This window comes from Coffea eugenioides, chromosome 2 (genome assembly GCF_003713205.1).
Source record: "Coffea eugenioides isolate CCC68of chromosome 2, Ceug_1.0, whole genome shotgun sequence".
Taxonomy (NCBI): domain Eukaryota; kingdom Viridiplantae; phylum Streptophyta; class Magnoliopsida; order Gentianales; family Rubiaceae; genus Coffea; species Coffea eugenioides.
In genome coordinates this window covers 63645864-63670031 of record NC_040036.1, presented here as the reverse complement: position 1 = coordinate 63670031, position 24168 = coordinate 63645864, and the positions used below count along the sequence as shown (strand labels likewise).

The 24168-nt window shown below is 33.7% G+C and overlaps 1 protein-coding gene across 1 annotated transcript; it reads right to left on the bottom strand.

The window, feature by feature from the left end:
* Window positions 1-9567: 9567 nt before the first annotated feature.
* Window positions 9568-17704, bottom strand: LOC113760022 (protein BREAST CANCER SUSCEPTIBILITY 1 homolog). Its single transcript, XM_027302600.1, has 14 exons — window positions 17613-17704; window positions 17423-17476; window positions 17264-17334; window positions 15421-15534; window positions 13966-14438; window positions 13410-13520; window positions 12344-13312; window positions 12132-12232; window positions 11518-11704; window positions 11344-11444; window positions 11066-11189; window positions 10805-10970; window positions 10512-10630; window positions 9568-10010 (listed from the first exon to the last, which is right to left on the bottom strand). The coding sequence occupies exons 1-14, from the start codon at window positions 17669-17671 to the stop codon at window positions 9660-9662; spliced, it is 3000 nt and encodes a 999-aa protein (XP_027158401.1). The 5' UTR covers window positions 17672-17704; the 3' UTR covers window positions 9568-9659.
* Window positions 17705-24168: the final 6464 nt, after the last annotated feature.

Genomic DNA, 24168 nt, shown 5'->3' with positions numbered 1-24168 from the left:
AAATGTGAGGAATGAAACAATTCATTTTGTAAAATATTAAAGACGAAAAATTCATTATGTGAAATGTGAGGGACTATGAATCAGATTATACAAAAATTTGATTTGACAATTTTGTCCTTAAAAAATGATCACATGTAAGTCACATGGTGGATTCCAGCCAAAAACTAGTTGGAAATCTAGGTAGGAACCAAATTTAGTCAATATAAATTTGTAAGGGACGTAAAATTACATTTTTAAAAGTGAGGGACAACAAAAGTTAATTTATAAAATGTGAGGGACATTTTGAATGATTTTCTGTATTAATAAACTACTAGCTATTTATGAGCATTTTACTTTGAATCAATTAATTTATATTAAATACATAAATATTTATAAGTGAAATTCAAAAAGTGTTACACTAATATTATTACGAGAGGGAAACTTGTAGGTTTTGTATTTAACATAAATTAAATACGTGAAAGTTAAAAAAAAAAAGAAATTACCCACTTTTTACTAATTCTTTACGAGTTTCTTCTATTATATGAATAAAGTACTAACTATTTATAGGCATTTTACTCTGAATCATATAATTTATGTTAAATACATAAATATTTGTAAGTAAAATTGAAAAAGTGATACACTAATATTTTTACAAAAGGAAAACTAGTAGGTTTTGTATTTAACATAAATTAAATACGTGTACACTATATTAGTATAACTGTATTACTAAATGTATTAGTACAAATGTATTACTAAATTTAGTATAACTAATTCATAATTTTTATTAATAAGCATGTATACTTAATACTACAATTCATATTATCAATTAAATTACCTACACCCCTGCACATTATATATTACACATAGCTAATAATATTATTATTCTAAGTTTGTAACTAATCAAATTAAATATTATATATGATAAAAGAAAATTATAAAAATTTTGTAATATTAATATAACTATGTATTAATATACTATACACAAATATTATATTACTATAGGCCCGCAGAGCATGACACATGGTCAAGAAGGCCTTTATGCTGACGGAGATGTTTTGTTGAAGTGGAAACACGCGTGGACTAATATAACCAAAATGCCGTGTCCGGATGGTTAAAGTGCAAACGCGCGTGGACAGATGGAACCAGAATATCGTGTCCGGATGCAGATCATCCGATTACCAAGGAATACTGTACGCTGTTGACCTTTTAGGATAGTAGAGGAAGGGATAATTGCAGGATTGAACCAGAGGTACACAACATTTGCAAATTAAGTCGTAACGAATGGAAATATGCGACAACTGACTGTAAATGTAATTGTGTGTCAAGAAAGAAAGGAATTTACAGCTTGATGATAATTTTAAATTTGCCACGTGCGGTGGAGAAGAAGTGGGAAGAGCAAAAAATGGGAGGTGAATGTACTGGTTGGGCATCAAATTAAAATAGAAAACGATTCACACATATGTATAATATGTTTGTTTGGTACCCAAATGTTCAACATAAGCATCCGATTTAGCTTTCGGTTGTATGTTCTTCATTCAAATCAGTTTTGTAACGGATTTGAAAACATCGAAATATCATTAATGGCTTTTGATTTACATCGACACTGAATATATGAAATTGAAGCCGACGTATACTTTGTAAAAGTACGTAGTTGCAATTGTCGTATTGGAAAAATAGGAAAGAAATGTTGTTAGACTACAGTTAAGTATCAAAAATTGTATTTGCTACTAACATCACTGTCCATAAAATTAACATGCACATTTTATGGACTGATGCTCAGGAAATGGCGTATGAATTCAGTTACCGTTGTATTAATTTGTCGAAAAGTGAGCATGACAATTTAATGTGGCGTTTCAGAATAGCGTTTGGGAAGGGAGAATTGGAATAATTATGATAGTGATGCATATGTTAATTAAAATATTTAAGGACTAATTATATTTTTATTACAATATTAGTATAGTTATATAATATATTTATAATCGTTATAATATTTTCATAATAACAAATATAGTTATGTTTGTATTTATAATTATTATATACATATGTATAATATATTGTATAAATATATAGTATAATCATTTCATTAATAGAGGACCGTATATTTATGAAACATATGTGTTATAAATTGATTAAATTTATATAGTAATATAATTATATTATTTATAATATATTTATATATGTATATTAGATGTTCATGTATTATAATATTTGTGTATAGTATATTAATATATAGTTATATTAATATTACAAAATTTTTATAATTTTCTTTTATCATATATAATATTTAATTTGGTTAGTTACAAACTTAGAATAATGATATTATTAGCTATGTGTAATATATAATGTGCAGGGGTGTAGGTAATTTAATTGATAATATGAATTGTAATACGAGCTGGTGTTTTATTGGAAAGTGGGTTTTGTTTACTTTATCCCATAAATAAATGTGTTTACGGGTTTATGGTTGCACAATTCTTATAATGGAGGAAAGTCATAAAGAGCTGGTGTTTTATTGAAAAACTGGTTAATTTTTATTTTATCCCATAAGTAATTGTGTTAACAAGTTTATGGGTACTTTGTTCTTATAATAGAAGAAACCCATAAAGAGCCGGTGTTTTATTGGGCAAATGGGTTTTTTTTTTATTTTATCCCTTAAATAAATGTGTTTACGGGTTTATGGGCACTCTGTTCTTATAATGGAGGAAAGCCAGAAAAAGCGGGTATTTTATTGAAAAACGGGTTAATTTTTATTTTATCCCATAAGTAAATGTGTTTATGGATTTATAGGTACTATGTTCTTATAATGGAGGAAAACCATAAACAGCTGATGTTTTATTGGAAAACGGGTTTATTCTATTTTATCCCATAAATAAATGCATTTACGGGTACTCTGTTCTTATAATGGAGGAAAGCCATAAAGAGTTGGTCTTTTATGGGAAATTGATACTTTACAGAAAGTAATCGCGATTTGGTTTATGAAATTATCCCAAAAAAAAAATTTATAACGTGTCATGCTCTGCTTGCCTCTATTAATATAATATTTGTGTATAGTATATTAATATTATAAAATTTTTATAATTTTCTTTTATCATATATAATATTTAATTTGATTAGTTACAAACTTCAAATAATAATATTATTAGCTATGTGTAATATATAATGTGCAGGGGTGTAGGTAATTTAATTGATAATATGAATTGTAGTATTAAGTATACATGCTTATTAATAAAAATTATGAATTAGTTATACTAAATTTAGTAATACATTTAATAATACAGTTATACTAATATAGTATACACGTATTTACTTTATGTAAATACAAAACCTACTAGTTTTCCTTTCGTAAAAACATTAGTGTATCACTTTTTAAATTTTACTTACAAACATTTATGTATTTAACATAAATTATATGATTTAGAGTAAAATGCCTATAAATAGCAAGTATTTTATTCATATAATAGAAGAAACCCGTAAAGAGATAGTAAAAAGTGGGTAATTTCTTTTTTTACTTTCACATATTTAATTTATGTTAAATACAAAACCTACTAGTTTCCCTTTCGTAATAATATTAGTGTAACACTTTTTGAATTTCACTTATAAACATTTATGTATTTAATATAAATTAATTGATTCAAAATAAAATGCTCATAAATAGCTAGTAGTTTATTCATATAATGGAAGAAACTCGTAAAGAATTGGTATGTTATGGACAATTTTTTTTTTACTTTCAAATACTTCATTTATATTAAATACAAAACATGCTAATTTTCCTTTCGTAAAAATATTTGTGTAACGGCTTTTGAATTTTATTTGCAAATATTTATGTATTTAACATAAATTAAATGATTCAGAATAAAATACCTATAAAAACCTGGTATTTGGTTCATGTAATAGAGAAAAGCCATGAAGAGATGGTACTTTATGGGATATTTCTTTTTTAAAAAATATTTAATTTATGTTAAATAGATAACCTACTAGTTTTTTTTTTTGTAAGAAATTATTGTAACACTTTTTGAATTTTACTAAAAACATTCATATATTTATTATAAATTGAATGTTTGAGCGTAAAATATCCACAAAAAACTAGTATTTTGAATAGGTAATGCCCATTTGCCCATATGAAGTTTATTAATTGTTAATTATTTTGTAATGTTTTGTCATTCCTTTGCTAATACTACTTTGGTAATACAAAAGATAAATCTGGTACAAATCTTTCTCCACGCGCATTACCACTGCCACATGACGGCTCCGTTTGGTGCTTTTTGACCAAATGCACGTGTCCAACGCTGCATGGCTTCCTACGGTAGCAGTCTTCCTACCATAAAGGTTTCCATGTCAATGCCTCCCATGACACGGCCTCATTCCACGGCCAACCATTGTGGCCTGATGCATGTAATGTTGCTGAAAAAGAGACATGGTGGGCCATTTTGGAGCAATAGATAAATTTGTTTTGGCACGGACAATGGCTAAAATTTGGTGCAGCAAGTTAAATTTACAACGTTCGCCCCCACGTGAATATGGGCTGGTGGTTGGCGCCTCCTCCTCGGGACCGTTAGGTCCTGGGGTCGAACCTCCGCAGCAACATCAGTTCGCCGTGCATTTAACGTGCTAGGTCTGGTTGGGGCGCTGGGCCGGGCCGGAGTGGGATTAGTCGGGCCGCCTTTACGGACTTGACCCGGACACCCCACTCCGTCGACAAAAAAAAAAAAAAAAGTTAAATTTACAACGTTCAATTTTTTTTTTCAACGGTCATGTTTTGGTTCTCTCAATATAAAACACACAAGTCACCCCTTTTTTTTCATATCTCACTATTCTACTCTATTATTTCTATTACTCTCTCACTCATTTTGCTCAACCTCTTTGCACAATTTTTCAAAATTTCAATATTTTGTGATTATGGATGAGAATTTTATTAGTGTTACAAATATGTTAAATGCTCCAAACATAGAAAATTCATCTTCCTCACAAAATCAAAACCACCAAAATTTCCCAAATTACCCAAATTTCTCATTTTCTGGTATTCCTACGAATGTGCAAAATTATGCATATCCCTTAAATTTATCCACTTCCAACCATCCAACAAATTTTCAAAATCCACCAAAATTTTCATATCCAATTTCCATGTATCCGCGACCTACTTATTTTAATCCGAATATGAGAAAGCACTACACATCATATATTATAACCTTGGTATGGGTTGTGGAGGTTCAAAAACTCCATCGGAGATAAGGAAGCATTTTGATTTCGTCGGGCAGCAGGAAAATGCAACATCAATGGAATCAATGTCGGACTCCCAATTTCCACCGTATTCAACACAATGAGGGGTGGAAAACATTACTCTCACCAATGTGGCGGTGGAAGAACCTAATTGCAAATGCATTCCATGGAGTGTGGATGATGACAAGATGCTCGAAAGAACCTGAAAATAAATGTTTGATTTGATTGTAGACCCATATTATTATACCGTGTAGAGTGTAATTCATTGTGAGTGATAGTATAATAAAAAAGAAAATAGTAAAATACTGATGTGACATATGAATTATATTCTAATCCACTGTAGATGCCCTTACAGGGTGTTCCTACTTTTGGAATCACCTGAGACAGCATCATTCACTTATCATAATGTCACTGCCTAAGGAGCTGTGCAAATCATCAAGGGTTACCTTAAGGGTGCATTTGGCTCTACAGAATTGGAATTAAATTGGAATTGAAATTCTATAGAATTAGATTTCTATGAATTGGAATTCCAAAACATTGGAATTCTTTTGCTTGGAAAATGCATAAAATTGATACGAATTGAATTCCAAGTTCTTTGTTTGGATGGGAGAAGAATTCATTAAAAATTAGAATTGTTTCCATCCAACATTTGCTTACATAAAATTTTTCTTTTTTTCTTTTTCCTATGTAATACTTTTTTAACACTAAGCTAATTGTTACTGAAGCTTCAAGCAAAAAACCAATTAGTGCCTTTAATAATTTTTTTCTTCCATTTAACTAATTGCTACTAAAGCTTTAAAGAAATAAACCAATTAGTTCCTTTTCTGCAAGAAAAAATATTCTTAATTAAATTATATTAAATAAAAAACTAATTACATATTCTAACTTAAAAAGTAGTTCATATTTATCAAGTTAAAACCTTGCTACTTTTTTTTAAGTTAGGAACTTTAAATTTTAGAAAATTAAAAACCTACTCTATTATATGAACTGGGGAGGGAAGTCATAGCATGTACCTATCATAAATGTTTGAGTTTTGCATCTTACAAAAAATTTCAATAGATAAATATGCAAACAAAGTGATTTAAGAAAAAAAAAAATGCGAAAGAAAAGCACAATTATACATTACTACTATTCTTTAGTAAATGGCCACTCGAATATTCAATTAAGTCTGAATAAGTTCCTATCAAACTTCAACTTGCATAATAGCTTTGTCTAATTTGATAGTCAACAATCATTGCTCGTGCTAGAGCATTCCAAAATTGTGTCCACTCCCTTGTTCGATTCCTCATTAATAGCATTTATGCCACCATCATTATTTGGACCATTATCTTCCATTCCATCTTCCTCTTCTTCATTTTCCATTTCATCTTCATCAACCCATGTTGTACTCTTCGCATCTCAGCATCAACTTCATCCAATAAAGGAAGCACCTGCCTCTAGCTTTTCCTCTTGTTTCTTAATATCATTCTCATCTAATGTTCAGCGCCTCCCAAGAAAATTGACATTTATAACATAGATTAATAGATACCTTTGGAGCAAAGTCCTTGTCTACCAATCTCGCATGAACACCTTACATATTATGTTCAAACTCAAAGTTAATATGGAAACAAAACTGTGTTCAATGAATTGGATAAGAGCAATGTGGGAGTAAATCATACCTCACAGAAATCATTACACTTGTTTAGAAATGCAAATCAAGAATATCCGGTATTCACGAGCCAGACACTGATCAAGAGGTTGAAACCTACCTTCTCAACAGAATACAAAAACAAAAAGGAATAATCTTCCTTTGCTCTTCAGTCCAAAAATTCGCCCACTCAGCTTGTGTAACTTAGTAGAAAACCAATATACTAGCATATAGCGCATAAGCAGATTGGTGTTCAAGGTATTCTGAATATTTGTGAATAACTAATGCATGCTTTTACCATAAAGCATGCAAAAACTGAAGACAAGCAACCATTTCAGGAACAATTAACTAGCACTTAATCAGTAAACGTTGCCACCCATACAAAGTATCTCAGTTTATTGCACCAAACTAATAACTGGATAGTTAATAATTATTCAGGATATATAATTACTAATTGACATCAAGAATCCCAATCAACAGTAGCTCATGCTTATAGAAATAAAGACCATGAAGCAAACGTCTTGACAATTTACATGAGATGAAAAATCAACTAGGGAATTGATTAATATTTAAATTAATGCCACAATATACCATTAGACACAGAAAACACTACAATCTTTTTGAAAAAAAATTAACTTTTGATGTATTTGGCTATTAAGCCTTTAGAATTTCTTCTATACAGACTTCACATGATTTCATATTCAACTCCAACTCAGTCAAAACCCATTTGGAATCAAGCACCTCCACTAGAACTTAGAGAGCTACTAATGTAAGAGCAGATATCTCTGTAACCCAAAAAAAAAAAAAGAGCAGATATCATTGATGTGTAGCGCATTGCAACAGGAAAAAAAGTCGGGAAACGGGCTATCACATTCACAAGTGCTACCTGCTCATTCTTATTGAACTAAAAACTAGAAAACACTACAGTCATAAACCCTCTTCCAAGACTACCATCTCCATCCTAAAACACAGAGATAACAGAGCAAGATGGTGAATTAGCACTCATCACAAGAAAAAATAGAAATGAAAACAGAACAAATCATTGCAATGTATTCAATGAAAAAAAGCTATGTAATAAAGCCCATAACCAATGATTAATTGAAAAAATTTCAAAGATAAAGTTACCTTTCACAAGCCCTAAATGTGTCTAAAATTTGGGGAAAGCAGAAAAGCTGAAGGAAAGAACCTAGAAAGAGGATTATAAGATTATGGGGCCGAAAGGCCAACTCATATTCAGTCGCATGATTATAGGGACTGATAGGGACAACTGATAGGGACGAATTTAGATAAACCCAAAAAGATGCATATGCACAACAGATCTCCGTCTCTCTGACTCTTGAAGGTTAGCCTACCTCAAGGCGTGCTCGCCAACAAAATTGTCGACTACAATCCACAGAAACGGAAGGCAGAGGGAGACCGTAGTGGGAGAGGTTAGGTTGGAGTAGGAAAGATGGTGGAGAAGGAGCGATCGGGATGGAGAGAGAATGCCTGTGTTTCATATTTCTGCTTGACCCGATTTTAATTTTTGACCCATATTAGATCCGCGTGTAGACCCGTTTATCAGGGTTTAGTTGTGGAATTGGAATTAGAATTCTTTTGATCCAGTAAAGAATTCAATTCATGGAATTGAACCCATAGAATTCGGATTCAATTCTAATTCTTTGAGTGGAGCAGAATCCGAACGACAGAATTGAAATTGGAACCCCAATTCCAATTCTAAACCTCAATTCCATGGGAACCAAACGCACCCTAAATGGCATCTGTGCTTAACTATAACAAATAAACAAAATTTTTCATTTTCTTGTACCAACAAACAGGATGTTGCTGGGTGAACTCTGACATATAGAAACAGCATTTCAACTTAAAACAGCGACATTTCAGTAACAAGAACTTATTGGATACAATGCAAATGACGATCTGGGTTGTCCGGGTGGTATAATGACTTGGCTTTTGAGTTTATATTGTGAAAAAATTTTGGCTTTGCCACAGAATATAACTATCAAAACACTGCATCTGATGATAGTTGAGAGTAGTGACAAGCAAAATGCAGGATCGCATGCTTCAATTACTTGTCATGAAGATGTTCACGGAAACAGCAGGTTGAGATTGCTGAAAGGTGCTTTCAATCAACCAGCATCTATTGCCCGTGATGCAATAGATCTGCTTTTGAACCTTACTCCGGCAGCATTGGTGGAGATTGTGTACTTGGCTTGACCTTGTTACAGCTCAGAGCTTGAAGATGGCACTAAAAATTGGTTAGCAAAGCATTCATGGGGCACAAGCACAGCCGATATAACACAATGCAGACCAGAATTGATGTATGGAAGACCTGTGACATTGCACTCGTAGCTTCTTATGTAACTGCTTAATTTGTAACTAGTAAGAACTCCCTCCTGAATCTTTTGGGAATTCTATTCTCTCTACTACCTTATGCATCCATAATTTCAAATAGGACTAATCCATTTGCTGAGTAAAATTTCAATGTACTTCACTTTGGCAGTACACGTCAAGCATTACATTCACATAAAAGATGAGCGTCACGTCACATTCACATAAAAGATGGACTCAGACTGTATTCTCATTTTCAGGCGCTGCTTGCCTTGGCAAAGTCTAGCATTCAGAATGCCATCACCCAAGCATACTCAATTCTCCTACTTCAGTTGTGTTTCCCTTCTCCATCTGATCATTTAAATAATTTCCCAAAAAATGTGTCATAAGAAATTTTGATAATATTTCATCATTTTACATTGTATAGATAATTAGCAAGAATGTCATATCAAAATGACAGATAAATGTTCTAGTTGAAAATGCCAATGAAGATGAAATGCAATATGAAACATCATTCCGGAAGGTTTTGCAATTTGCAGCCAGCAATTGAGTTCAAAATCCATGAATTGCTTACTGCAACAGCTCTTGTGGAACTAGCTAAAGCCTCTGCATCAAAACGTCTACGGTTCAGTATTGTGTTTCTCTTGCTTGCCCCACATTTCTCCGGTTGCTCAAGGCTATAAACAATGAAAGTAGTTGAAGGAGGGCACTCCGATGAAAAGATTTTCTGCTCTTCAGAAATAGGCTTTCTGTTTAGTACAGTTCCTCCAGCAGCAATAACCAGATCATGAAGATACCCTTTGTATGAAGGAACAAATTCGCCCAGAAAATAGAATTTGTACCCACTGAAGAGCTTTGGCTTCTGCAAGTTCATAGAATTGACAGTCAAAGTTCCATTTTCTTTTGCAAAATCAAGGAGAAAAAAAGAAGTATACTTAACGTATCAATTGCTGCATCAACATTGATAGATCTGTAAAATGAGTTGAAGCATACAAGACCCTGGGAGCAAAGGGTCCCGACTACAAATGGAAAAAAGTCAAACTTTGACTAAAGTAATGGTTTCCAGCAAAAAGGTAGTATAGAAAGACGGAGAATGTAAAGAGGACGTAGTATTACAAAAGATACAAAGATAATTGAAATAACATTTGTAAACATCTCTACTACTGCAAATTTAAAAGTACTTGGACAAGTCTCAAAAGAAGTAATCATAAGCTTTGACATTCAAACCACCCTTATGATTACACATGACTCAGATTTTCTAACCCTGGCTTGGAGATGGTATCAGACTTTGTTCATGCAATTTGATCGATCTAGTTAACTTACAAGCTCATTCACATAAAACGAAGTGTAGATAGAAAATAACCTTGTCCAGAAGTCTTGATCTTCCACGGCTAGGACCATCCCTGATTCCATGGCTATCAACCTTGATTTCATAAAGCTCCTCATCAACAAGTTCCATTAACTTAATGCAGGCCTTAACCCCTGTGGGAACAAAGCCAGCAAGATGATTAAGCAGAAACAAGAATTAAATTAAACCAAATAAATCAATTAAGAGAATCATCTTCTGCAAAATCATAAACTGTAACTACTTGAATTGATTTAACAGATTCAATTAAGATAAGTTTAATCAGTGTGTAGAAAAACATTGTTACTGACATTCAATGTTCACAATCCATTTCCCCTCCAAGACACCCATCATAAATTTGAGGGTTCTTTTGCAAACCCCATTCTCATCAGTAGATGCAACAATGTGGGTCACACTTAGATCCCAATTCTTCAGTGCTATAACTCCAGACAACTGCTGAAATTGGGAAACAATATCCTGCAATTCCAATGAATTAAGTTTATTAGTTGACTGAATGAGCTTGTTTGAGTTCACGCCAAGTTGCCAACTATACTCCATAGGCCTTTGTTTACCTTCTCAGCATTAGTGAGGCCTGAACAGCAGAGAATCAAGTTTTTGGCCTTTTTGTCACATTTCCACTGCAGATGTTCTTTAACATCATCCTTAACCACTTGTGGCCCTTGGATATGATAATCCCTGTGAAATAAATGTAATTAGGAATAAGAAACAATAAATTCTTGGTTAAGCAAATAGCTGGGATGGCAATGGGGGGTTTGGGGCTCTTGAGACTGGGAGGCTTAAGATTTTGTGGAAAAGAAGTTGAAGGAGCAGTTTTTGGAAATCAACAGACCCTTTGGGAGCAGATTTCCTCTTTGTGTTGGATTCAGATCCAGTTGCTTCACATGGCATTTTACAACTGGCATGAAGGGGACATAATGCTACAAAGTTATCCTGCAGCCAAAACAAGTTAATTTGCATGACAATATCAGTGCCTCATTGGAGCTGAATCAATTTTTACACTTACATAATCCCATCGAAAGTTTGGGGTCAACTTTGCACATGTAACATGAAAGCTCTTGCGGCAACTCTTCTGGAAACACCCAAGAGCTGCCCCTCGCATTCCACATAAACCACACTTTATCTTTCGACTTCTTGCCAACTCAGCTTCAAGGTTAATTGCATTATCATCTTGAAAAAATACATTAGGAGCCCTGCAGATGTGCTTACAAGCGTTAATGTAGTATCAACAGCCAATGGTTTCAAGCCTACAACTATTGGATGCGGAAGCCTTAATGTAAGTCTCAGAATGCATTTCACCTGCAAAATTGTCAGTTTTGTTTTTTCCCTATAATCATTTGAATATACTGGGAGCTCATTTTAAAGACAGTCAAAATCTAAACTTACTGAATGTTAGAAACACCAAATGTTTGCTGAAATATGAAATTAAATTTTTGAGCATCATAATCCATTCTGCTTAGCATTATACTTGATGCTAAAGGAAAATACTGAGTGTCATAAGAAGTCACTAAGAATGAAGTTGAGTGCCTAGCAAGCATTTGCAATACAATCTTGCGAACCATATGTTGATTGTTTGAACATATAAGTGTTAACTTTACAGAACTTGGGAGGCATTTATACCATTCTGTGCAATACTTGTGAGAATGTATGACATTTGGTCCTCTAATCTCGTCACCTGAAATGGGCTTGCCTTTGAGGTAATGAACCATGACACCTGAAGCCTATAGATTTGTAGAGAAAATGGATTATGCTGTTGACTCAGCAAGCAAGAATAGAAATCAATTGATTGAGGACTTAGGAAAGACTATACTCGAAATCAAAGGCGTTGGTACCTCAGAGTCTTCAGCAGATTGACAGAATGCACACTGAATTTTGTTAGGACTGGACGCACCCTGCGGGTGAACACCTGCTGGGTTTTGTGTCTCTCTGCTGGTAGGTTTCTCCTGATCTGCTCCTACGCTTGGAATAATTTCTGCAGCAACCTCTCCATCACCATTCTGATACAGATCAGTCAGAGTATTTCCAGATTTATTTCCTTTGAAACATCTTGCCATTTTCAAATTCTTTTTCTTTTTTCCATGGTTATCCCCACATCTTCTAAGTACCCTATCCATACCAAAAGCTCCCTCCTCCTCAGGAGCTACTTTTTGACCTGAATGAGAAATCAAACCCCCACATTGCTTCAGAGTCAACCTCTCATCCAACTCTTCTGGCTTTTTGGCTCTTAAATTAGGGCTATGTTTCTCTAGTTTAAGACTATCCTTCATTTTGCCAATTTTCTCACGTTTACTTCCCCTTTTCTGCCTCTTGTGACCTAATAAATCTGGAAGACCAATCATTACTTTGTTTTTACCCTTGAACAAAGGATTTGTCCCACCAGATGAAGTAGATGTATTTCCTGCTGCCTCTGCAACATTAGCATCAAAGGAAACCTTTTTGTTCCGTTTAGATGTTTTCCTTGGTAAATTGAATACATTATCATTATTGCCAAACTGCTCCTCTGGCATGCTTTTTCCAGGCCTTTGTTCTGATTCTTTATGAGCTGTACGTGCCTTATTTGTAGTCATCTTGGCTCGCTTACTTTGGCTGTTTTCTACTGACTTCTTAATTCTCTTTCTAGACATCCCAGCTGCTTTGCTAGCAATTTTATCCATGGGAATTTCAACTGACAGACATGGTAAACCCAAATCTTCCTTGTCAGTTTCACTTATCCTGACTTCTCTGTTCTGAACTTTAGAATCCACAATTGTAGTTGTAATATGTGTGGCAGGCTCTATTATGTCTTCTCCACATTCCTCTGCCTGCACAACTTAAATGCTGGTTTAATGGAAAAATACATGGATAAGATTAAAGAACAAAAGGACATTTACTACAATGAAATGTGCTTTCAGAAAATACCTGCATTGGAACAGGGCTTGACTGAAGTTCTGGAGAACATCCTCTTTGTGTCCATTCAAACATTTCACTATCAAACAAGTCCATGTCACTGCATGCAATACATTTTTCCCCCTGCGTGCAGTGAAAAGCATGTATTGCTGTACTATTTTTGTCATTAAATGCAAAGCTTTCATTCTAGAATTGATCGAAAGTAAGCTATGTGACTCCTATTGTGATATACCAAACTTGATCATAGATGTTAACACAATCTAGGTAAACAAAAACATGCTAAACAAAAACATGTGCAGGATTCTGGCAGCTTTTATGATTTTGTAAGCATATAAGAATTTGACAATTGAGGACTCTTAAGAGAATTAATTGAAGAAGTCCACTGAATACAGAGCACCGTGTAAAACTAGCTCTGTCCAGTGCAAGTTTGGTAATGAAGAAAATTTTTAAACAATTATCCTGATCAGTATTATGATAGGTTAGATCAACAGAACAGATAGATGTGTTTATTGTGATGCAGCTGAACACTTAAAACACTTATACTGCAGGCATTTTATCTAATACTTACATCTGGGGGCATTTCATTAGGGACTTCATCATCAGAATCCTTAATATCACTGAAGCAAGGAGCATCAGGTGGTGTATCCATGATCTGATCTTCATCTGTTTGCTGAGTAGGATTCTCAGGATCCTCTTCATCTCTCAGCCAGAAGAATGGAGTAAATAAAGGCTCTCCCTTTTTCTTGAACACATGCTTTTCCTTCATCAGGAAAGAGCTCTCAGGTTCATTTTTGCTGATTTCAGCAGTTTCATTTACCAATTTTTCAAGCCTAATAGGGGTTTCAGAAGGTGGACTTTGTGGAACATGAACCCTTTTCTTTTTTGGAAAGGAAGGCTTCAAAGGACATTTAGCTTGTGTTGATCTTTTAGACCCCTTTCTTTTGCATATTTTCTGGTTCTCCTCTGCTGAAGTCCCAATGCAAGTATTAATATTTTCTTGAATATCACCAATTTTATCACCATCAGAATGGCTCTCATGCCCTGTACAACACAATAAAAGGTAATTTTCTAACCTTAATATCTTAGTCAAATTCATTTCTCATCACACAAATGGCTAAAAGGCAGGAGGGGTCAATATGAGCACAAGCAACTAGGTAACTATTTCCATTCTCAAGCTAAGTGATCTAAAAGGATTGCAGTTCATTGCTTGCCTCGAGATATCATCAAATTATTTAGAGCAAAATGCTAAGATTCAGACATTGAAACTTGAGTAGCATCCATCCTGGGGAAGGGACATGGATACTGCTGGGGGAGCATTTTTGGCAAAATATAATAAAAGCTTAACTATAATAGTGAAAACCTGAACATACAACCGCGAAAGAGATCTTGTGGCTTAAATTTGACAGTGCGGTCAACCGTGCATGCGCTACATGCTTGTTGAGATCTATTAGCAGCAAGTGAACAGGCATAGTTGCTTTTAATTTTTCGAACGAGGATAGACTCTGACACCCTCCATGTTGTACAAAAACTAGTAAACAGAATGGCTGATTGAAAGCCAAAGCTACATCTCACTTAAGTTAGTCTTGTGCATATATACACAAAAGAAGCACTTTCAGGTAGGATCATAACTAATTAACCTTTGCTCCAGTTATTTTAAGTAAAAGGTGATATATCTTCTGTGTCACAGAGTATGATCATTTGCTTCTTTTAATTGAGAATAATCTATTACCACATAAGAAACCATGGGTTTCTTTTACTTTAGAAGCCAACATGTAAAAGTTGAAAGGACACAAATATTCATTTAAGAAAATGAACCAAAAACTGCAGTACTGGAGCAGGTTGACTAACTCCTAACAAAGAACCATATAAATGGAAACAAAGATACATAAGCAACATCAGCAATGCTAGCCTGCGATCTATGCACATGTTGATTAACACCTTTGGTTGATGAAAACATTCTGGAAGTAGTTCTACAAGTTAATATTTACTCTATGGCCAATAAATAACACAAATCTTATACTACCTGATAGTCTAGTTGTAGGGGCTGTCTGTGTGACGAAAATATTGACTCCTGAAGCTACTTCCATGCTCTTGTAAATGCTGACCAGGTTGTCCATATGAGGAGCAGGACGAATTTCTTCATTTGTGAAGCAAAAAACCAATGTGATCTTCCAAATTAAATATATTGAAACTAAATCAAGTAAATCAATTATTAATCTTACTTGAAGGTAGTTAAACAGAAGCAAACTCAGCGAGAAACAAATAATATATTGCTTCTTAATCTTTTTGAGATGAGTACAATGAAGATCAAATTTTAGAATTTAAATGACATAAGGGAGAAAACAAGAATAGAGTAAAACACAATTCATGTCCTCAGTCTTTTATTGTTGGGTTCTTTTGGCCTCATCTAGCAAACCATCTGGTTGCTAGAACTTTGTAATTCCTGCTTCCAGCACTTACATGGAAACTTCTAGTCCTGTAGCTTTGCCCCCATATGTTCTTCAAGATTATTTTTTCCGTACCTTTAGAATGAATGTAGCTAAAAAATGCAAAGATGGGTACAAGAGAATCAGAAACGTCCTTTTCTATTACTACCTTATGATTTAATGTCTTAACTTGAGCTAGCATTTGGATGTTCTGAGTTCTGAGCACCTGCCTCAATTACTTGCAGATATGCAGTGGTAGCACTTTCCCCAATCAATCTCCAGAATACTGACAATTTTACTTCCAGCTAGTGCCCTACTTGTCAGCTAAAGCCAATATTTTATGCAATATTTCACCTAATAATGCAAAGACTCAATCGTCTTAATCCCTGTTATCCTCTTCCTAGTCTAGTTCATTCTTCTAGGTAAGACCGTTTAACCTGAATCCAGGGTTTAAATGAGTCAAGCAGAGCTGGCTTCTATTTCTATTAAAGCTTGGTTTAGTTTTGTTAACAAGTTTGTAAAGAAAGTATTCATAAAATAATTGTTTGAAAAAGATCCAAATGAGCTTTATGACATCAAGCTTAAGTAGCTTGATTGACCAAAGAACGAGTTACTTGTACAATTCAAGTTTGGGTTGCTTACTTTTAAAGCAAGCTGGAAGAAGCTCTTAAAGAGTGAAGACTGAGTTAGAGTCCTCAAGTAATTTGACTCATGTTTCACCCCTACCTAAATCCATCCAAAGTAGTGACCAAGTGAATTACACGCAGGGGAAAAAACAAGAGAATGAATTTAACTCCCTTAGGGATTTGTACAGAGAGTATAAGGGTATATGAGCTAATCAACAGAAGAAACACTAAACATGAGCCCACTTAAGGTTGACTGATGCAGAAATTCACATTCAAAGATTTGATTAAGTGCTGCTTACAGAATTCAATTCAATTTTTCAGTCTAATGGTAAGTTCGTAACAGAAACACCACATAATGATGACCAAGAATCTGAATCAAAACATACCACAGAAACACAGAAAATTGTAATGAAATGTATACTACAGGAAAAAGAAAAGATGTCGCATGCAGAAAATCAAAACAAACAATAAAGCCTTTCTAAGCTAAAAAAAATCTTAATATTTCTGCTATAGAAAAAAATTAACCTCAAATACTAAGACCCCATTTAGAGTTGTGATGTTTTTGCATGTCATGTCCAATAGTTGTTTCATTTCATATTTGTTACATCTAGTTCCTTCATTTCTACGGAAACAAATCAAATTCCCTTCAGCTCCATTTGATAAAATTACAAATTTCTTATGGCTAAACTTTTCACCATTCTCCTTCTTAACGAAAATACTAGATTCTATTTGTAACAGTTGCTGAAATTTGAATGACCTTGCCCGGTGGGAAAAAACAGAGAACAAAAAGGCATTAACATAACATAACAAATACCTCTACGGCGAAATGGTACTTTACATACTGGACAATCTGATGCTGATTTCATAGATTTCTCAATGCAGCAACTGCAATTTATCACAAAATTTTTTGTTTCTTAATCTCAATTTTCAGGCATATAATAGATTAAAAAAAAAAGAAAAAGAAAAGACTTACTTGCAGAATACATGATTGCATGAGAGCGAGACAGCAGAATTCAACAGACTCAAGCTGCAAAAATCAAATCAGAGTAATAAAATTCACACGATGATTAAACCAAACCAATCTAATTATTTCTACAAGAAGAAAAATTAAATAAAAAGAGGGGGGGAAAAACAGGTTAAGGATCATGAGAATTCTCAATTACCAGATGGGGCATTTGAGTTCTCTACCCATTTTCTCCAGATGAGAAGTGTCCGCCGCCATCAGAATCTCTTCCGATCAACGTGTGTGTGTTTCTGAGCGTGTGTTGGTATGTGTGAATTGAGGTGGAGAGGAGAAAGAAGTGAAGACAGAAGAGTGAAGAAGAAGAATGAGACATTTGAAGGGCGCGGGTTTTTCAAATTTTTTTGGTTCATTTTCAAAAGTTCTGTAAAGAGTAAAAACCGCGCCTTTAAGTTTTATTCATTCCCGCGAGTTTTCTTAAAAATTACTTTTATCAAAAAAATAAATGGATAAATAAAATTTGAGGTAAGCTACTAAAGTCAAGTCACATAAGCCCACTTAAATTACTAAGACCCCGTTTAGACTTAAGAAATGTTTTTGCTAAAAGGTGCTTTTGGAGGACAAAAGCACTTTTAACGTACACGCGTTTAGTGAGTATTATTCTTTGAATTTAGGAGTGAGAGTTTTAGTTAGTATCAATAAAGTACTTTTGGCATAAACTCAAAAATGGCACTTTTAGAGCAACTTTTGTGCTTTAAAAAAATAAAAAATTAACTTTAACAGTATGCAACTTTTGTGCTCTAAAAAATAAAAAATTAACTTTAATAATTTTATTATAAATGTTGAACTAAGTGAAGAGATAAATATATTTTAGAAAGTCAAAATTATACATTATCAAATAGAAAAAGTACTTATACAAATAAACATCCGAACAATATGATTAAGCATTTAAAAAGTACTTCGATCAAAAGCTCTACTAATTAAATGTTTTTTAATAAACTATCACGACCGCAAATAAGCCCTAATTATTGTTTGAATTCAAAAATTCAAAAAGCATACGGGTCATTCCTCTTAATCTTTCATACAAATAAATGTGTTTGGATATGTCACCATTTCTATTAATATTTATTTTTGGATCGCAAACACATTTTTCAATTGTTTTTTTTATCTTTCCAACCACTAGTCTATATCATATATCACATCATAAAAAAGCATTATAATATTTATTTCAAACTTCTATCCAACACTCTCAATTTATTTAAAAAAAATTTTCCACAAAAGGCAATATATCAATAAATGTAGAACTAAATCTGCAAGATTCAGACTTTTAAATACTCAATCAGTACTCTAATTTGATGAAAAATTGTGATTACTTTTAATCAAGGTAGCTCCACGTGGATAGTTCTTCAAAGAAAGTCATTCAACCCCAAGTTATGATGAGGAGAAATTAAAGAATTTAAGATTTTGTTAAGGTATGACCTTAATGGTACGTCCCTATCAACCAATTATAACGAGGAGGCTTTGACTTTTTGATCTATTGAATTACTTGATTGTTGACAATTCAAATCTCTATGTAAGATGAATTACGTATAACCTAATTAATCAACTATATGGCTTCAAAGGTTTGCACAAATCTTCACTTTGGTCATATAAACGTTCATAGATGATGATGTAAATTTACATAAACAAAAAAGGGTCTTGTTTATTGGGCACCCATTAATATGTATTTCAGGTGTAAGATTTTTAAAAAGATAAAGTTAATTAGAAAAAATATATAAATGAAATGTAGAGTACTAATTATTAATGTGTGCATATATATGGTAGGTTAGGTGGGATTTAAACGTGTTATTGGACACATGTTAGAAAAACGCAACAAAAAATACCCTAGTTATTGGAGAAAAATTTTTATTTTCATTGTTTTACATTAATTATTTTGTTGCTGGAGAAAATTTTTATTTTCATTGTTTTCCATTAATTATTTTGTTTCTAATAGGAAGAGCAACAAGTCGAGTGCCCTAAAAAATCTCTCTTACCAAACTCTAACTTGCATATGTAAATATTTTACTGAACCTTATTGGGTAACCCTACAAGTTTTAATTCTCATAATCAAACCCTCTCATTTTGGGTTTAGATTATTGATCGGGTACCTTCTATCTACTAATCTGAATAATTCAAGAAAAGAAAATTAACTTTTGTCAACTTTTATCAAACTAAAATCAATACATATCATGTTAAATCAACACACTAAATTGAATTTTAAACTTAAGTAGAGCTATAGAGAAATTCAATATTTATGAACGGTAAATTTAGCAATACTCTAAAAGAAGATTCGAACAACTATTCCACATTTTTCAACAAGGAGTTGCATAGAAAGTGTGATTGCAAACTAAAGAGAATAAACAAGTTTTATAGAGTTATTAATTCTTTTCACACACACACACACATGCATGCATATATATATATATATATATATATATATGTGTGTGTGTGTGTGTGTCGGGTATTGGGTATTGGACTTTTAGAATTCTACTACCAACCTTATTGGGCTAAACGTTCGTAACCTATCATCAATATCAAACCCTAACAAATTACCCATTAATCGTCTAGTCGAATTAACCATCGGGTCAAGTACCGATGGATATCAAATTTTACCCTATCCGCTACCATCTCTAATTTCTAAGGTTCTTCAATCTAAACTTAAGCATCACATCATGTGAATTTTCCCTCTCCCTCCTCTCCCTTCCCCACGAGAAAAAAAATTTATTTTCTTTGTTTTATGTTAATTACTAGTGGTTTTTCATCAGTGCAAAGAGGCAAGTTGTTGTTATAGTCGTTAAATTACTCAATAATACTGAATTTATAATCTCGATATCAATCAATTCTTGATTAAGTAAAAATGCTGCACCCGTATATGCAACAATTTTCAACCAAATCCAAATGCGGCCATTTCAGGATTTGTTTCTCGCTATAGATGTTGCGTAGTGACAACTTGATGGTTCTACTTCCAAATTAAAATTTATGACCTATTTTCAATAATTAAATTTCTTGTTATACATTTTTCATAACTTTAAAATGCTCTATTTTGGAGCCACAAAGTTTGTCTAGTAGTCAAACAACCAAAGTTTAGGCATCAAGAGTTTTAAGTCCTAAATTCAAGTCTCAGATATTGTTGATTAGAATGGCCCAAGTATAAGTTGATTTTTATGTTACAATTTGTGGCTTGATTAATATTGTTGAGATATCCCTTGTTAGTATTGATCGTTGAGTTAAGTATTATCCTATAATGAAAGGAAATAAAAAGTTGTTAGATTGTTTATTTAGACATGCACTCGAAATTAGTTTGCTGCAATGAAAAGTCTAAAGAGCAACTCAATTTACTGAATTTAGTGCAAAATTTTCTATTTTGTTTTTTGTAGATCTAAAAAACAAAATTCAAAATTTTGATGGAGTTGCATAGGCAAGATTTCTTCTTGATTTTACTCAAACATGCAAATTGAGGAATGGGAAAAGTTATAATCAAGAATTCAGTACAACCTTCATATTGTTTCACCATTTTTTTTCTTTATGTGAAATTTTTTTTCTTTGTCATGTTTGTTACATTTTTTCACTTGCAAGTTCCCAAACACTCAACCAATTAGTAAAAGGTTTATTCTTTTGTCTCCAAATAATTTTTCCTATACACTGTCAGTATTGAACAAATGATGACTATGCAAAATTTAAATTTAAAATTCAACTTTTACACATATGTTATAGATCCAACGGTGATGGTGTACATACTACCTGTGAGGACCCGTAAATTTTCTTTATTTCATAATCTTTTATTTTATTTTTCTCGCATGCATTTTCTGCATTAAACCCTATTATGTGATTTTCCAGAGATTTTTATAAGTGAGTATAGGTTTTAATCATTTTCATAAAATAAGTTAGTTCATGATAAGTTGAAGTGCGTTATAGATGTGGGACCCGCTAGTGCGCCAAGTGCGATAAATTTTTGACGATTAATTGAAGTTTTGTATTAAGAAATGTTATTTTACCAGATCCTAGGAGATAATTGGAGGTTAACTAGATTAATTTGTATTGGGAGACAAGAGGATGAAAATAACATTAAAAGGTGCTAGGTGTCGCGACCCGATTGGAGTTGGACTTTGACCTAACTTTCTTACCTTTACTAAATACCAAAAATTTGACCAAAAATATCCCATTTCTTCTTCCTTCTTGGCCGAACACTTGAGAGAAAGAAAGAGAGGAAAAGTTTCATCTTCAACTTCAAATCCAAGCCAAATATTAAGTTCCAACCATTGGAATCTCAAATTACTCCATAGAAACGTCTTGCTAGGGAGGATTAAGGAGGTTGGTGGAGTTGTTTTGGAAAGGGAAGACCTAAGTTGCTAGCTTTCTTGAGTTTTTGAGGTAAGTTGCTAAGAAAGTTCCTTCTTTGCTTTCATAATGGTTGATGAGTGGGTTGTAGTGGTTAAATAGATTATTTTGTGGAAGATTTTAGGGTTTAAAGTAGAGTTTGACAAATTTTAGAATTTTTGGTGATTTTTCTGATTTTATATGATGACTATTGTTGGGACATGGAATGATAGCATAAGATGGTGTGAAATGAAGCTTTGGTATGTTAGTTTTGATTGCCTAAAGAAATTTCAGCTAGAGTGCATAAATTTCAGTTTAGGGTTTTATCTGACCCTGTTCTGCCCGGTTCTGTTCGGCCATGTTGGAGGCCGAATTAACTTTAGGTTAAAACATGAAAGTTGTAGGAAATGATGTTTTATAGTTTACTGTAAAATTTCAGCCCAATCAGAGCACTGTATCATGTGAAAAGACAAAAATACCCCTGACTGCCATAGGTAGAGTTCGGTAGACAGTGTTGACATTTCACCAATTTGATCGCATCTGTTCACCCTGATCTGTAGTGAATTAGCATTTGGCTAAAACACGGAAGTTGTAGTGCTATGTCTTAGCTTTCCAACGGCCCTGAAAACGCCTCAATCGGACTTCGGTAGCCTGAGTTATTGTCGTTTACGTATAGTACAGTTAACTAGCCTGATTGTGAGATTCTGGTTTTGTAATTTGAAATTTTGACCTGGATACACTACGAACTGGACTGAGTGGTTTTCATCAAAGTTGTAACCCTTTCTCTTAGCTTCGAAATGGTATAAATTTCACACCAATTCGATAGGCGTAGCTTCGGTTGTGCCCGTTACGCTAAGCGACGGCAAATCTGTCTTTTGTTTTATGACTTAAACTTCATTTCCGGACATTTTCCTAGTTTAATTTTGTACTTGTATGACTTTGAATCTATTGAACGGCTATTGAAATGAGCGTATTTTGTGGGTGACATTGGGGCTGATTTGAGAAAAAATGAAGCCATGATGGCTGGAAAAGTAAGGAAATTTAGGGGGAAATGCTGTCCAAATCTTTAGGCCGTCTAATTCCTTTAAGTTGGAGTTGCATTGTAGTAGAATGAGGGGGTTTAGGGTTGTTTGTAACCCTCGTACCAACTGTTATCTGTCTGCTCAAAAAATTATATTTTATTCTTTTGTACTAGTATATAACTTGGAGAGGCACCCGACTAGTAATCGAGCCTCACTTGTGCATCCTGTTTACTCGGTTTTGGATGTGGAAACTTCAACTACTTTACATTTGTTATTCTTAGGGTTTCACGGTGATTAAAGTCACTTTGGGTGAAAACTTTTGAAGTATCTGTACTTGAACTGGTAAGTGTACCACTCCCCTCACTTGTTGTTTAACTTGGTTTCTGTACATGCAATCTGTGATATGAATGACTGTACTATCTGTTTATTCTGCTTGAGACGAGGGTATACTTTATCACACTCGTTCTCTTGTCTGTTCGTATGCCAATTTACTATGTGAATTTGAACCTGTTATTTGTATCTGTATTTGTTCTGACGCCGTTTGGAGATTTGAATCCAACGACTCTTCTGTGACCTCTGAACTCAAATCCTGTGGTTCAATTACTCGAGTCGAGTCGGCAAGGGCCTGGTCAATTAAATAACGAACCACAGTAGTCTGTTCTAGAAATCTTTGGGTATTGAGACTCTTGATTCCGGTATACTCGAGTATTATCATTTCTGTATCTGTTGAGGTGTTCGGGCCCCGTAAGGGGTATGTTTGGTGGATGAAAATTGGTGTAAAGTGGGGTCTACGGATATGTTGGTTGTATTTACGTTGACGGAGAGTCAACGGGTTCGGATCAAGTACTGCAATGGAAATCTGGCTCCTGAGGACCACTTGTATCCTTTCCCTTTGAATCACTGTGTCTAACTGCTTTCCTTTATCTGGTATATGTATCTGATTGGTTAAACGTGAAAGGCCATGAGTTTACCCCTATATGTTTGGTACCTCATTGAGCGTAAGCTCACCCCTTCCTGTTACCTTTGTTTTTCCTTACAAGGGACAAACTTGAAAATCACGGTTTTGGAAGAAAGGGGTCAAGCTAGTATATATGTCATGTTGTTAAGCTTTTTTTAAAACGAAGCTCTAATTGTATTTTGTGTAGTATGAATACTTTGGATTGTACTTTATGTTAATTTATTCAAGTCTCCGATGTAAATACATGTTTACAAGTTTAACCTTGTCTATTAAATGTATTCATTGAGATGTTACGCTTCTATGGCAAGTTTAACCTTGTCTATTAAATGTATTCATTGAGATGTTACGCTTCTATGGCTTTGGTGAGTGTTTAATCGATGTCCTGTTTCACCACCTGGTTTGGTAAGTTATATGGGAGCTTG